Here is a 13358-nt window from a genome sequence, read left to right as displayed (position 1 = left end):
CATGAGAAATTAGTTCTTTCTCCCTTAGCATCTCCCATTGTTATAAGAAAGCACCCCATTTATATATTTTACTGGAAAGCAAGTGATCGCCTTACCTGTCCCAAATCTAAGGTGACGTTGACCTCATTGAATTCCAGCCTTCGAGACAAAGGGGGGCTCTGCCACCAGCGTTCGGTCCCGTCGATCGCATTCGTGATGGGATGGGCTTTGTTGCTGTTGGCTGACGAACAGATGTCACAATACTGTCCCTATGGCCAAAAGAGAATAAAATACAGAAAACACATGGTCAGAAACCCCAGAGAAACGCATGCATTTTTAATTCACAGTTAACAGCTCCATTCACCATCACTTGCCAGACTCAACATTGGTCTAACCCAAATAATACAAATAATAGTGGTTTAGGGCCATTGGAAATGGCCTGCAAAATCCCAGCACCCCATTAGGTGGCAGCAAGGAGAAAAAGCATTTGAGATCTCGGTACTGCCACCTAGTTGTCCTTTTGGATAATTGCAGCCAAGATAGAACATCCCAATGTTTTCAAAATAACATCTCAGTAAAGGATAAAACATCTTAGAAGTGTAACTAGCTTTAAGCTCAGGAAGTAAAACGCATCAGTGTCTTTATTTTGGCTTGCTGGTTAAATCACAAACTTGTTTTCCTCTTATAAATGCCATGAAATGTCTTAAAAAAACAAAGAAACTAAGAATGAAAATGGAAGCATTTGTCCAGATTTGGCCCTATTATGCCAGTCTGATTGACACATCTGACACAAGTGGCATCTGCAACTGTCTGATCAAAGTCCAAGTCCAAGTGCTTTTTACCAGCGATGCATATAGAGAATTAGAATAGAACAGGAAGGGACCTTGGAAGTCTTCTAGTCCAGCCCCCTGATCAAGCAGGAGAACCTATACATGTAATGATGAACCTATGGCACGCGTGTCCGAGGTGGCATGCAGGGCCATCTTTCTGTTCTGCCCCAACTACGGACCCCAAAGAACACAGCACGCACAAAGTTTGTACAAAACTTAATTTACTAAAATAACTCAGTCTTTTTCAAAACAAAGGCTATTAATAAACTTTCTTAACAGCCTACAAGAAACCAAAGATAAAGTAATCACAATCTCACTAAGGTTGGCAGAAAGCCCAGAAGCAATTTGTAGAGAATCCAGACGCGATGTTGAGTGAACTAAAGTTGTTCCCTACAAATTGCTTCAGTCGGTGTTCCTCCTTAAATAGGCTAAGGGAGCGACCAATTAGCCCCAAGCCTTACTCTCAAGGAGACCTCCTCCTGAGGAGCCACTCCTGCCTTTTGGCCACTCTGCGCGCCCGTGCATCAAGAAGAGGCTCCTCCTCTTCGTCTCTTCACTTAAAGGAGCTTCTGGAGGTTCTGAAGGCCGACTGAATCCCTGCCTCTGGCGCAACACCACACCAGCCTCCTCGCTGTCAGAATCAGCTACAATCCGCACAGGCCACTGACGGGCCACAACACTTTCCGGGCACGCAAGCTGTCACCCAACTCACCTGCAGCTGCACATGCACACGCACCCCAGCTGGTATTCGGGCCTCTGGTGCGCATTTGCACAATTCAGGGGACCCAGTTGGTCTTCGGAGCTCTCCTACCTATGCGCGCGCATGCACGTGAGAGTAATTGCGAGCAACGCTCGCATGCGTAGATGGTGTTCGCGTGCATGTACTGAGAGGATATTGTGACAGTTGTAAGTGTGCGAGAACTGGCTGTAACTCACTTTTTTCAGTGCAACTGTAACTTCGGACCGTCACTAAACAAATGGTTGTATATCAAGGACTATCTGTCATGAGAAAGCTCTTTCAGCTAAACTCCACATTCTTTTTGTCAAAATGGAAATTATGTTCAATAGGAAATCCACAGCTGGTCATTCCAACAAGAGCTAAATCTTAGGCAGCGAGAAGTCTTTTCAGAACTTCTGCTAAGCTCTACCAGCTTTCGGCTTAGTTTTCTAAATGCATGATATATGATATCAAGCAGATTAAAGGGTCAAACAAACCCAATTGCTGAAACATAAACTCTGGAATTTATTATTGTTGTTCCAGATGCAGCCCTTAATTTGCTCCACACCTTCCACCACTGATTTAGTCCCTAAAAACTACAGGAACCTGTAAACCTGTAAATGGAATTAATGAAAAACCACGACCTTTCAATTATCAAGTCTTGTTTTGCTTCCCTTCTAAAAACATGTCTGCTATTATAGGAAAAAGCCACTCACTTAACAACCAGAGAAAAATCCATCGCTCGAATAAAGACCAGGGAATACTGCTATCATGTCCACCCAATTCTTCTTTTTTCTAGACTAGCCAAACCCAAATCCTGCAGCTTTTCTTCATATGCTTTGGTCTCCAGACCTTTGTTCATCTTAATTCTCTACTACCTCTAGTTCTTCTCCGGATATAAATGTATGTATGAATGTATCAGGGCTGGGTTCTACTTACCTTCACTACCGGTTTGTAGCGGGGCCGTGTGCAAGCGCAGAAGCGTTTTGATGACGTCGGGGTGGGTGAGTGGAGCCTCCCGCCAGTTTTACTACCAGTTCTATAGAACCGGTGCGAACTGGGGGCAACCAACCGCTGTTACAGTATGTATGTATGTATGTATATATGTAAAGGTAAAGGTTCCCCTCGCACATATGTGCTAGTCATTCCCAACTCTAGGGAATTGTTCTTGTATTGTAAGAGCCTTGGTGGTGCAGCAGACTAAAGCGCTGTTAAGATAACACCAGCTGCCTGCAATTATTGCAAGTTCAAATCTCACCAGGCTCAAGGTTGACTCAGCCTTCCATCCTTTCGAAGGTAGGTAAAATGAGGACCCGGTTTGTAGGGGCAATAAGCTGACTTTGTATAAAAAAGAACACCGCTTGGGGGGGGGGAGAGAAAGCCCTACTAAGCAGGTATATACAAAAGTATGAAGGCTATTGCTTAACGCATTGTAAGCCGCCCCGAGTCTCCGGAAAAGGGCGGCATATAAATCGAACCAATCAATCAATCAATCAATCAATCAATCAATAAATCAATAAATAAATAAATAGGGGATCATCTCCGTTTCAAAGCCGAAGAGCCAGCGCTATCCAAAGACGTCTCCGTGGTCATGTGGCCGGCATGACTAAACGCCAAAGGTGCATGGAATGCTATTACCTTCCCACCAAAGGTGGTCCTTATTTTTCTACTTGCCTTTTTTACATGCTTTCGAACTGCTAGGTTGGCAGAAGCTGGGACAAGTAACAGGAGCTCATCCCGTTACGCGTCACTAGGGATTCGAACCGCTGAACTGCCGACCTTTCGATCGACAAGCTCAGCATCTTAGCCACTGAGCCACCACGTCCACTCTGCATATATGTACGTATGTATAAATAATTGAAGGTGGTAAATATACATAATATTTTTTTCTCCCCTTTATTTTCCTCACAAAAGCAACCTGTAAGGCATGTAGGACCGACAGTAACTGATCCGAGGTCCCTCAGCCAGTTTTTATATTTAAGGCAGAATTAGAATTCAGTCAAGAACCACCTGTATGGATTTCTTCTTTGACTTCGACTGCCTGCAAGGAGAGCTAACCAACCCTTCAAGCTGTTTCCATGGTTTGGTTTTTTTTTTTGGAAAGCACACAGTTAAGTCCCAAGCTGTTCCCCAATGACCAGAAACCATGATTTGTTCTGGTTTGAGAGGATTCAAGCTCGGGAACCACAATATAAAAGGAAGCATAAAAGAAACGTTTACAATTCAAGTGTTCCCTTTGGCACGAAGCGCCAAACAATTCGGCAGCCTCACACCAGCCTATTTATTCTGTTCACAATAAGCCAGAATTCTCATAAATTCTAGCAGCTTATCGGGACCCCCGAAACAGCCCCGTGAAGCATGTTCAACTTGGAGTGGAATGAAAGAAACACATCAGTCGCTCTTTCACTAAAGCCTCCGAGTGGGCAAAACACAGCCTCTCCCAGAGTTTCAGGAGCAAAATCTGAAGTAACGTTTCCAAGGATGATCTTCCTATTCAGAACTCAAAATAAAAAGGCAGTTTTCAGGAAGGCTGGACTCGTTCATCGCTCTGACAGCCGATTTTACACCCCCGCCCCCCCCAAAAAAAGCCAGGATGTTCAAAAGAAGCAGGACACAAGCTTTTCCTTTGAAACTCAAACTCTGGCTGAAACTTGGATATTAAGACTGGGCTGATCTACTGCTTAGAAATTGTGCCAATTATCACCCTTCACTCTGAATACAGTCTGGGAACCTTCGTAGCCAAGAAGGTTATCTCAATACAGATAGTCCACCACTCTCTATCACCTATCATCCAAAAATCATCTATCTGCCTATCTGCCTAACTGCCTGTCTGCCTGCCTGCCTCTGCCTATCTATCTATCTATCTATCTATCTATCTATCTATCTATCTATCTATCTATCTATCTATCATCTATCTATCTATCTATCTATCTTGTCTGTCTGTTTGCCTCTCTCTCTCTAGCTAGTTACCTAGCAATCTCTCTCACCCATCCATCCATCATCCATCATCCATCATCTATCTATCTATCTGTCTGTCTATCCTGTCTGTCTCTCTCACCTATCTATCTATCTATCTATCTATCTATCTATCATCTATCTTGTCTGTCTGCCTCTCTCTCTCTCTTTAGCTAGCTAGCTATCTCTATCTTTCACCCATCCATCCATTCATCTATCATCTATCATCTATCCATCTATCTATCTATCTATCTATCTATCTATCTATCTATCTATCTCTATCTTGTCTGTCTGCCTCTCTCTCTCTCTATCCTGTCTGTCTGTCTGTCTGCCTCTCTCTCACCCATCATCCATCTATCTATCTATCTATCTATCTATCTATCTATCTATCTATCTATCTATCTACCTACCTACCTATCTACCTATCTATCTATCTATCTTGTCTGTCTGCCTCTCTCTCTCTCTCTAGCTAGCTAGCTATCTTTCACCCATCTATCTATCTATCTATCTATCTATCTATCTATCTATCTATCTATCCTGTCTGTCTTCTGCCTCTCTCTCACCCATCCATCCATGCGCAGCCAGCGAATCGGTAATACTTTATTGGCCAAGTTGATTGGACATACAAGGAATTTGTCTCTGGTGCATAAGCTCTCAGTGTACATACAAGCAACATGTGATAAATCATGATCATAATCATCACAAAATACTTTCATCATAATCATGATAGTCGTAGGATACTAAATAAGCAATCAACATAAATTGTACTAGGATACTAAATAAATCAATTAATATGAATTGTAAGATACAAGCAACGAAGTTGTAGTCATAAGAAGATAAGGAAATAGGTAACAGGAAATATGAGAAGGGTAATAGTAATACAGCTCCACTAGCAATGGTGGGTTTCAAATTTTTTTACTACCGGCTCTGTGGGTGTGGCTTGGTGGGAGTGGAATGACATGGCATGGTGGGCGTGGCTTGGTGGGCGTGGCAGGGGAAGGATACTGTAAAATCTCCATTCTCACCCTGCTCCAGGGGAAGGTTACTGCAAAATCCCCATTTCCTCCTGATCGGCTGGGACTCGGAAGGCAGAGAATAGATGGGGCCAGGGCCAGCGAGAGGTGGTATTTACCGATTCTCCAAACTACTCAAAATTTCCACTACCGGTTCTCCAGAACTGGTCAGAACCTGCTGAAACCCACCTCTGTCTACTACAGTGTTTCCCAAACTTGGCTATTTTAAGATGCATGGACTTCAATTCCCAGAATTCCCCAACCAGTATGCCTGGTTGAGGAATTCTGGGAGTTGAAGTCCATACATCTTCAAAGGGTCAAGTTTGGGAAACACTGGTCTACTAGGTAGATATCCCATATCTGCATCCACTTATGCGCAACCCTTTGAGATTACGAGCTGCAAGGGGCTCTCGTAGAGTTTATCTACAGCTACTTGTGGTCAGGGAAGAAGGAAACAGATCAGTCCAAAGCAGAAAGTAATTCAGTCCCTTTTCAAACACATGTTCCTTATAGCCCACCAACTTAACTTTAACCTGCTTGAAGCTCAGCGGAATTGGTTCATCACCAAAATTTGATTGACTACATACTATGGTACATGAGAAGACCTGAAAGACCAGGTTAAGGAAAGGTTGTCATGGAGGAAATTTATGTGCTTGTTAAGAATCAACATCAACTTTTTGGCACATAATCAATCAAAGGAATAAGAAAAAACTAAGGAGTCTTTGGGTTCCTTGGTGTTCTCCGAGCTTGGTTGTTTCTTGCAGACATTTTGTTACCTGACTAGATAGCATCATCAGTTCTAGTGAGTGTGTGGTTTATATACAGTAGCTTGCCCTGTCAGTACTGGTGGGGATGTGGTTTTCTCCTTGGTAGTTCTTTGATTAGGTTGCTGTTTATTGCTCAATTGTTTGTCTTAGTTGATAATTCCTTGATTCGGATATTGTTTATTACTTGATTGTTTGTCTGGTGTTAATCCCTGCTTATCTCGGTGTTGATTGCTGTTGATTGGTCTGCTGCTCTTTTTGTTTCCTGTTTAACTTTTTTATTCTGTCTTTTGAACGTTGCTCAGAGTCCTCTCAAACTGCGAGATGGGCACCAAATAAATTTAATAATAACTTGAACACCATTGCCATTGACAAATTCACCAACTGCAAAAGGCAGCTTTACTTGGAACAGCTTACATATGCGATAAAATCTGTAACATTATCAAACATCCACACCTGCCTATCCTGGGGAAGAACTCGATAGGTGGATAAAACCCCCAAATTTAGTCTGAACATCCAGCTGACTGTGCAAGAGACAAAAATAATAATGAACATCTGGTTGGCTGTGTGACGAACCGTGATAACGGTGCAGTCTGAACATCTGGGTGTCTGTGCAATGAATCATATGAATAATAATGATGTATAAATGTGGTTTATCTCCATGTTTCTACTGACGGCTGATTTGTCGGAGTGCCAAGCTCTGTTTTTGACTTTAAGCTTGGCTTAGGATGCTCACAGTTTCTCAGTTGGTTGAGTCTGTCCATGGGTTGTGAAATTAAGGAGTTTTTAAAAAGAGCCATGGTGGTTAGAATGCAGTATTGCAGGCTACTTCTGCTGACTGCCGGCTGCCAGCAGTTCGATTCTCATCGGCTCAAAGTTGACTCAACGTTCCCTCCTTCCAAGGTCGGTAAAACAAGGACCCAAATTGTTAGGAGCAATATGCTGACAAGTGGTGAAAGTCAATTTTTTTTTGCTACCGGTTCTGTGGGCGTGGCTTGGTGGGCATGTAACTGGGTGGGCATGGCCATTAAAAAAACTTTTAAAAGCATTTTTACTACCTATTCGCCCGAAAAAATGCTTTAAAAAAGTAAAAAAAAAAAAGGTTCCGATGATCACAGCTGTGCCGTGTGATTGTCGGAACCTTTTTTTTACTTTTTTATATTTTTTAAATTTTTTTTAATATTTTATTATAACACAATATGACAAACACATAACATACAACATATAAATATATCCTCTTTTTAACCAATATTTCTTAGTGGTCTTCTCTCCATTTTGTACCTTCCCCCCCCCCCAATCTCTCTTACTGTTTCATTTTCTTCATTGTCCCCCCCCCCTTTTTTTTTTAATTTGATTTATATGCCGCTCTTCTCCGGAGACTCAGGGCGGCTTACAATGCGTTAAGCAATAGCCTTCATACTTTTGTATATTTATACAAAGTCAGCTTATTGCCCCCACAAACTGGGTCCTCAATTTACCCATCTTAGAAAGGATGGAAGGCTGAGTCGACCTTGAGCCTGGCGAGAATTGAACTCGCAATAATTGCAGGCATTAAATGCTGCCTTAGGAGGCATTAGCCTCCTACGCCACTCAGGCGTAGGTTACATTTCTTTGGTTACATTGTATTTTCTAACACTGATAGCCTTAATTTTATACATTTCTATATATTTGTTATATACATATTTTACATTTTTAGATTCTCCTCTGTATTTATTATTCTTTATTTCTAGTCCCAAGCCATTCATACCATTTGTTCCAAATTATGTAATAATCTGTCTCTTCTTTTTCTTTAATTTCTTTTGTTAATTTGTCCATCTCGGCACATTCTAAAACTTTTTGTATCACTTCTTCATCTGTTGGTGTCTTTTCCTGTTTCCCAATTTTGTGCATATATTATTCGTGCGGCTGTCATGATGTGTAGAATCAGATATTTTATTTCTTTGGTGTATGTTCTCGTGAATACTCCTAATGCTTTTTTAAAAGCATTTTTTTTACTACCTGTTCGCCTGAATGCCGATTCTATAAACCGCTTGTACCTTTGTTTTTTCCTGCCCAGGTGTAAAACCTTGCTTTTCTCCATATTAAATTTCATTTTGTTGGATAGGGCCCATAGTTCAAGTCTGTCAAAATCTTTTTGGATCCTAATCTTGTCTTCTGGGGTGTTGGCTATTCCGGCCAGCTTAATGCCATCTGCAAATTTGATGAGTTCCTCTTCTATTCCCTCGTCTAAGTTTCCTCTCAGTCAGCAACATAGAAATCCAATGAATGAATGACTCAATCAATGAACTATAGTAATCTGGCCTCAACCTGCTTAGCTTCCATCCCCAGACAACAATCAAACCGGTTTGGTAAAAGCATCACTTCCATAGAAACAAAGTCCACCCTGTGGTTTGTTTGTTTTTTTATGATTATTTCTCCACTTCTTTGCGAGAACAGTTGTTTTATCTGTGAGTACAACCTAGTCCTTCTCACCCACCCACGGAGAATAAAGTCCAGGTGAATTCTAGAAAGAGTGCAGAGAACAGCAACGAAGATGATTGGGGAGACATATAAAGAACGGAACTGGGTTTGTCTAGTTTAATGAAAAGAAGGACTAGGGGAGACATATAGCAGTGTCTCAATATTTGAGGAGCTATCACAAAGAAGAGGGGGTCAACCAGGGGTGAAATGCTCCAGGTTTGGACCGGATCACCTGATCCGGTAGCGATGGCGGCAGGTGGTTCGGAGAACCGGTAGCAAAAATCCCTGCGCGTCCCCCCCCCACCATGCCCAGCTGAGCCGCACAATCATCAGAGGCTTTTTTTTTTTACTTTTAAAAGCATTTTTTCTACAACCTCTTCTGACAAAAAAAATGCTTTTAAAAGTAAAAAAAAAAAGCCTCTGATGATCGCGCGGCTCAGCTGGGCATGGTGAGGCATGCAAAGCATTTTTTTCTGCAACCTCTTGGCTGAAGAGGTGGTAAAAAAAATGCTTTGAAAAGTCTCTGACGATCCCAGCTGAGTTGCCTGATCAGCAGAGGCTTTTGAAAGCATTAGAAAAAATGCTTTGAAAAGTTAAAAAAAAAAAAAACTTGGCCACACACACCCAGTCACATTACCCCTCCACCAAGCCACGCCCACAACAGGTAGTAACAAATTTTACATTTCACTCCTGGGATCAACCTATTCTCCAAAGCACCTGAAAGCAGGACAAGTAGCAAGAATTGGAAACTAATCAAGGACAGAACCAACCTAGAACTAAGGAGAAATTTCCTGACAGTGATAACAGTTAATGAGTGGAATGACTTGTCTCCAGAACTTGTGGGTGCTCCGTCACTGGAGGTGACCAAAGGCCAGACAAGGAATAATGGATGGAAACTGATCAAGGAGAGATTCAACCTAGAAATGAGGAGGAACTTTCTGGCAGTGAGAACAATCAACCAATGGAACAGATGTTGCCTTCGGAAACTGTGGGAGCTTCATCACTTGAGACTTTCAAGAAAAGATTGGACTGCCATTTGTCAGAAATGGTGTAGTGCCGTGATGGCAAACCTATGGCACGCGGAGCCATATCGGTGGGCACGCAAGCTCAGCTCCAGCAGGCATGCATGCGCTGGCCAGCTGATTTTCAGGTCTTCTGGGCCCACCGGAAGTTGGGAAACAGGCTGTTTCTGGCCTCTGAAGGACCCCTGGGGGGTAGGGAAGGCCGTTTTCACTCTCCCCAGGCTCCTAGAAAGCCTCTGGAGCCTGGGGAGGGCGAAAAACAGGTCTATTGGGCCCACTGTGCCATTATGTGCCAAAAGTGGGGGGAGCTCGGGGGGGTCACACACGGGGGGCAGGGCACATAGAATTATGGGTGTGGGCACGCACGCACACGACCCCCCTCGCACTCCCCCCACTTTTGGCATGTGATGGCAAAAAGGTTAGCCATCACAGGTGTAGGGTCTCCTGCTTAGGCAGGGGGTTGGACTAGATGATCTACAAGGTCCCTTCCAACTTTGTTAATTTGTAATTTGAAGTTTTAAAGGAGTTATTAGACAACCATTTGTCTGAAATGGTATAGGGTTTCTTTCCTGAGCACGGGATTGAACTAGAAGGCCTCCCAGATCCCTTCCAACTTTGATATTCTGTTATTCTGTTACGATAACAACGTTCCACCATCTGAGGGACTGCCACAAAGAGTATCTGTTTGTCCAACTTAACTGGAATGGGTTGAATTTTGAGAATCTTGATATAATGAAGTCCTATTTTCCAAAGCATCAGAAAGCAAGCCAAGAAACGATGGATGGAAACTAAATACCAAGAGCCTTGGTACTACAGGGGTTTAAGGCACCCTGTTATTAAGCTTATTAAGACCAGCTGCCTGCAATTACTGCAGGGTTCGAATCTCGCCAAGGCTCAAGGTTGACTCAGCCTTCCATCCTTTCTAAGGTAGGTGAAATGAGGACCCAGTTTGTGGGGGCAATAAGCTGACTTTGTATAAATATACAAAAGGATGAAGGCTATTGCTGAGCACATTGTAAGCCGCCCTGAGTCTTCGGAGAAGGGCGGCATATAAATCAAATTAAAAAAAAAAAAAAAAATAAGGAGAGGAGCAATCTAAAACGAAGGAGAAGTGAGAACAATTAAACAATGGAACAGCCTGCCTTCAGAAGTTGTGGGTTCTCCATGACTGGAGGTTTTTAACCAGAGATTATATAGCCCAGTGATGGTCACCACCACCCCCACCCCCACATACGCACGCGACCCCACCGCGCTTCCCCCGCTTTTGGCACGTGACGGCAAAAAGGTTACTGGTGGGCCCTGTAGGCCCATTTTTTGCCCTCCTCAGACTCCAGAGGCTTTCTTGGAGCCTGGGGAGGGCAAAAACGGCCTTCCCCATCCCCCCCCAGGCCCTCCGGAGGCTGGAAATGGCCCGTTTCCTGACTTCCGTGGGCCTGGAAGGCCCGAAAATCAGCTGGCCGGCGCTGCGTTAGGGCAATGCTCGCATGCCCACAGATATGGCTCTGCGTGCCACCTGTGGCACACGAGCCATAGGTTCGCCATCACAGGTATTAGCCATTCATAGAATAGAATAGAATAGAATTCTTTATTGGCCAAGTAACACACAAGGAATTTGTCTTTGGTGTATATGCTCTCAGTGTACATAAAAAGACAAGATACCTTCATCAAGAATCATAAGGTGCAACACTTAATGATAGTCATAGGATACAAATAAGCAATCAAGTCACATTAGGAAACAGTCAATATAAATCGTAAGGATACAAGCAACAAAGTTACAGCCATGCAGTCATAAGTGGGAGGAGATGGGTGATAGGAACAATGAGAAGATTAATAGTAATAGTAGTGCAGATTTAGTGAACAGTTTGACAGTGTTGAAGGACTTATTTGTTTAGCAGAGTGATGGCGTTCGGGGAAAAAACTGTTCTTGTGTCTAATTGTTCTGATGTGCAGTGCTCTATAGCGTCATTTTGAGGGTAGGAGTTGAAACAATTTATGTCCAGGATGTGAGGGGTCTGTAAATATTTTCACATCAGAAATGATATAAGACAGGGGTATCAAACTCAAGGCCCAGGGGCCGGATCTGCCCACGGGGTGCTTAGACGTGGCCATTAAAACAACGAAGGACTGGACTGTGGTACCTCTGCCAGCGAAAATGGACTTCGGGAGGGCTGTGTGAAATCCTCCCAAGTTCCATTTTTGCTGGCAGAGGGTTGCAGGAGACCGTCGCAGCCGAAAATGGAGTTTGGGAGCCCATTTTCTCTGGCAGAGCGCTCGGGCCACCACAGGCGCCCCTAACACGAGCTGGCCATGACCACCCTGGCCCCACCCACTCCACCAGTACCACCCCGAGGTCAAACACAACCCTAATGCAGCCAGGGGTGAAATGTAAAATTTGTTACTACCGGTTCTGTGGGCATGGCTTGGTAGGGTGGGGGGTAATGTGACTGGGTGGATGTGGCCAAGTTTTTTTTTAACTTTTCAAAGCATTTTTTGTGCAAATGCAAAAAAATGCTTTGAAAAGCCTCTGCCGATCAGGAACACAGCTGGGATCGTCAGAGACTTTTCAAAGCCTTTTTTTTACCACCTCTTCGGCCAAGAGGTTGCAGAAAAAAATGCTTTGAAAAGCCTCTGATGAACCCAAGTGAGCCGCGCGATCATCAGAGGCTTTTTTTTTTTACTTTTAAAAGCATTTTTTCATCGGAAGAGGTTGTAGAAAAAATGCTTTTAAAAGTAAAAAAAAAAAAGCCTCTGATGATCATGCGGCTCAGCTGGGCATGGGGGGGGGGCCACAGGGATTTTTGCTACCGGTTCTCCGAACCACCCGCTGCCATCGCTACCGGATCGGGCAATCCGGTCCAAACCGGGAGCATTTCACCCCTGAATGCAGCCCTCAATGAAATTGAGTTTGACACCCCTGTTATAGCATCTCCTGCTTAAGCAAGGGGTTGGATTAGAAGACCTCTAAGGTCCCTTCCAACACTGATATTCTGCTAACTGGGATCTTAGCGGCTTCCTACTCCAGGAGCAAACGCAGAGGTCCTGCTGCTTTGGTTTGTCTTCCCTCAGTGGGGAGGAAGGTTTCAGATTCCATTTCCTTCCCAACTACTGTAGCTGCCCTTACAAGATTTACAACAACTCTGGGAAATCAAAGCTTTATTGAACGACTCACACTCTTCTGCTCCTTCTTTTAACAAATTCCCTCTTGCAACTGGGATCTCTCCATCCAGATGTTCAGGATTGTTTAGGCTTTTGAGAAGCACCAGCTCCTCAAAGAGTGGCACCCTTCTGCCACCCACATTCCTGGGAAATTCTTGTCCCTGGGGGCTTGTGGCTTCTCAGTTGAGGGCCCCTTTTAAGCCGACATTTACTTTGACACAAGACTGTAATAATTGTTTATCTTTAACACACCCTCCGCTCCCACCCACATTCCTGCAAACAATTTGAGGACTTCATTATATCAAGATTCTCAAAATTCAACCCACTCCGCTTAAGTTGGACAAACAAATACTCTTTTTTTCCCCCCAAAACACTAAGAGATAAGCATTTCTGCAGCACACGGGGTACGCACGGTGGGCTTTTTCTCTCTCTCCAATCTGGGGTTCAGCTTTAGAAATAAA

The 13358-nt window shown here is 43.6% G+C and overlaps 1 protein-coding gene across 2 annotated transcripts in view; it reads right to left on the bottom strand.

Annotated features, from left to right (window-relative positions):
- The window catches only part of LAMA5 (laminin subunit alpha 5), a 236639-nt gene that overhangs the window by 218697 nt on the left and 4584 nt on the right, over positions 1–13358 (bottom strand). For both annotated transcript variants that reach the window (XM_087889038.1, XM_087889037.1), the window contains exon 2: positions 96–248. In XM_087889038.1, the coding sequence (XP_087745164.1) occupies positions 96–248 (153 nt within the window). The remainder of the gene's footprint in view (positions 1–95; positions 249–13358) is intronic.

The sequence above is a fragment of the Pantherophis guttatus genome, chromosome 3 (assembly GCF_059756535.1).
Source record: "Pantherophis guttatus breed Tessera chromosome 3, ASM5975653v1, whole genome shotgun sequence".
Classification (NCBI taxonomy): domain Eukaryota; kingdom Metazoa; phylum Chordata; class Lepidosauria; order Squamata; family Colubridae; genus Pantherophis; species Pantherophis guttatus.
The sequence above is the reverse complement of the archived record's forward strand: the minus strand, read 5'-3'. Positions and strand labels throughout refer to the sequence as shown.